General features: G+C 53.7%; 1 protein-coding gene across 1 annotated transcript in view; it reads left to right on the top strand.

Moving 5' to 3' along the window:
* AURANDRAFT_72505 (hypothetical protein) overlaps positions 1-1,135 on the top strand; it is a gene marked incomplete at both ends in the record, with an annotated part of 7,491 nt that overhangs the window by 4,692 nt on the left and 1,664 nt on the right. The window contains 5 exons of the mRNA XM_009042538.1: positions 34-130; positions 223-283; positions 619-865; positions 922-984; positions 1,030-1,111. Of these exons, the coding sequence (XP_009040786.1) occupies positions 34-130; positions 223-283; positions 619-865; positions 922-984; positions 1,030-1,111 (550 nt within the window). The remainder of the gene's footprint in view (positions 1-33; positions 131-222; positions 284-618; positions 866-921; positions 985-1,029; positions 1,112-1,135) is intronic.

The following is a 1,135-nucleotide window of genomic DNA, read 5'->3' as shown; positions in this document are numbered from 1 at the left end:
CGCGCCCCCCCCCCCCTTCCCTGTATTATGGAGGTAGTTTACCCTCAGCCTGACTCCGGCTCGTCGCGCGTGGTCATGGAGCGCGAAGCCTGGAGCCAGGGTGGCGGCGGTGGACACGTCGTACCCATGGGTGACTCCAGAGGCGCTCTGCTTGCGAGAATTGGCTGTGTCGTCGAACGCTCGTAGCGAGATAGTAAATGCTGGGAACGTCACTCAATTCAGGGAACTTGGACGTCCTCCGAGCCCTGTCTCCCCGGCCCTTTTCCCTCGCGCGAGGGGTCGGGTAAGGAGCGCCCTCGTCAATTTGGTGGGGTTTAGGCCACCATGCTCGCGCGCTTGGACGGCGTCGCGGTCTGTTGTCGCCCCCCGTCACAGGACCACTCATGATGATGGCGCTTCGGTACTACTCTCAGTGAGTTCGAGGGACGTAGCAAGGTCCCCACCTTCTTTCTTTTACGCCTCCGGCGCCTTCGGCGCCGTTCCGGCGCCTTCGGCCGTTTTTTTCTTTCCCCCCCCTCTCTTTTTTTGGTCTCAGCATGAAAAAAGTGCCTCTTTTGCTAACGCGTCTTTTGTCCGTCGAATAAAATTTTATATAGTCTATTATAGATGGCCTTCCAGGTCGTATAAATATCTCAGCTTGGCCACCATCGCGATGCAATGTCGCATTAAATCGCGACTGGTGCAGGTGAATTTGGAGCTCGATGATAAACGGGAAGCAGCATATCTTCTAAAAGACGCAATCGAGAAGGAAACGTCGGCACATTGGCGGGAAGTTGGAGGCTTTCACGAACATAGTAGCACGCGCATGAAGGAAGCAGTACAAGCACAGCACATTGTGCTTTCAAAAAGTCTTGGCGAAGTTGATGTACGAAGGCCTCGTCTCAAAAATATCGCGATGACATACTGACCTCAGCCAACTAGGTTCTTTTGCGTACCAAAAAGCAGCTTGCCATAGAATGCAAAAAGCTCACCATGCAAGCAAAGGTGGGGTGTGAATCCTTCTACCTAGATTTCTGATTCCGATGCCAGGCCAAGGAGAATGAGTCACGTCATGCGTTAGATAGTGTGGGGCGTGATCGGCGTGTGGAAGCAAAAGAAGCGAAGATTGGGTACATTGCGGTGCCCTAGCAGAAAA

The sequence above is a fragment of the Aureococcus anophagefferens genome (genome assembly GCF_000186865.1).
Source record: "Aureococcus anophagefferens unplaced genomic scaffold AURANscaffold_33, whole genome shotgun sequence".
NCBI lineage: Eukaryota > Pelagophyceae > Pelagomonadales > Pelagomonadaceae > Aureococcus > Aureococcus anophagefferens.
This window is presented reverse-complemented; position numbering and strand designations above follow the sequence as displayed.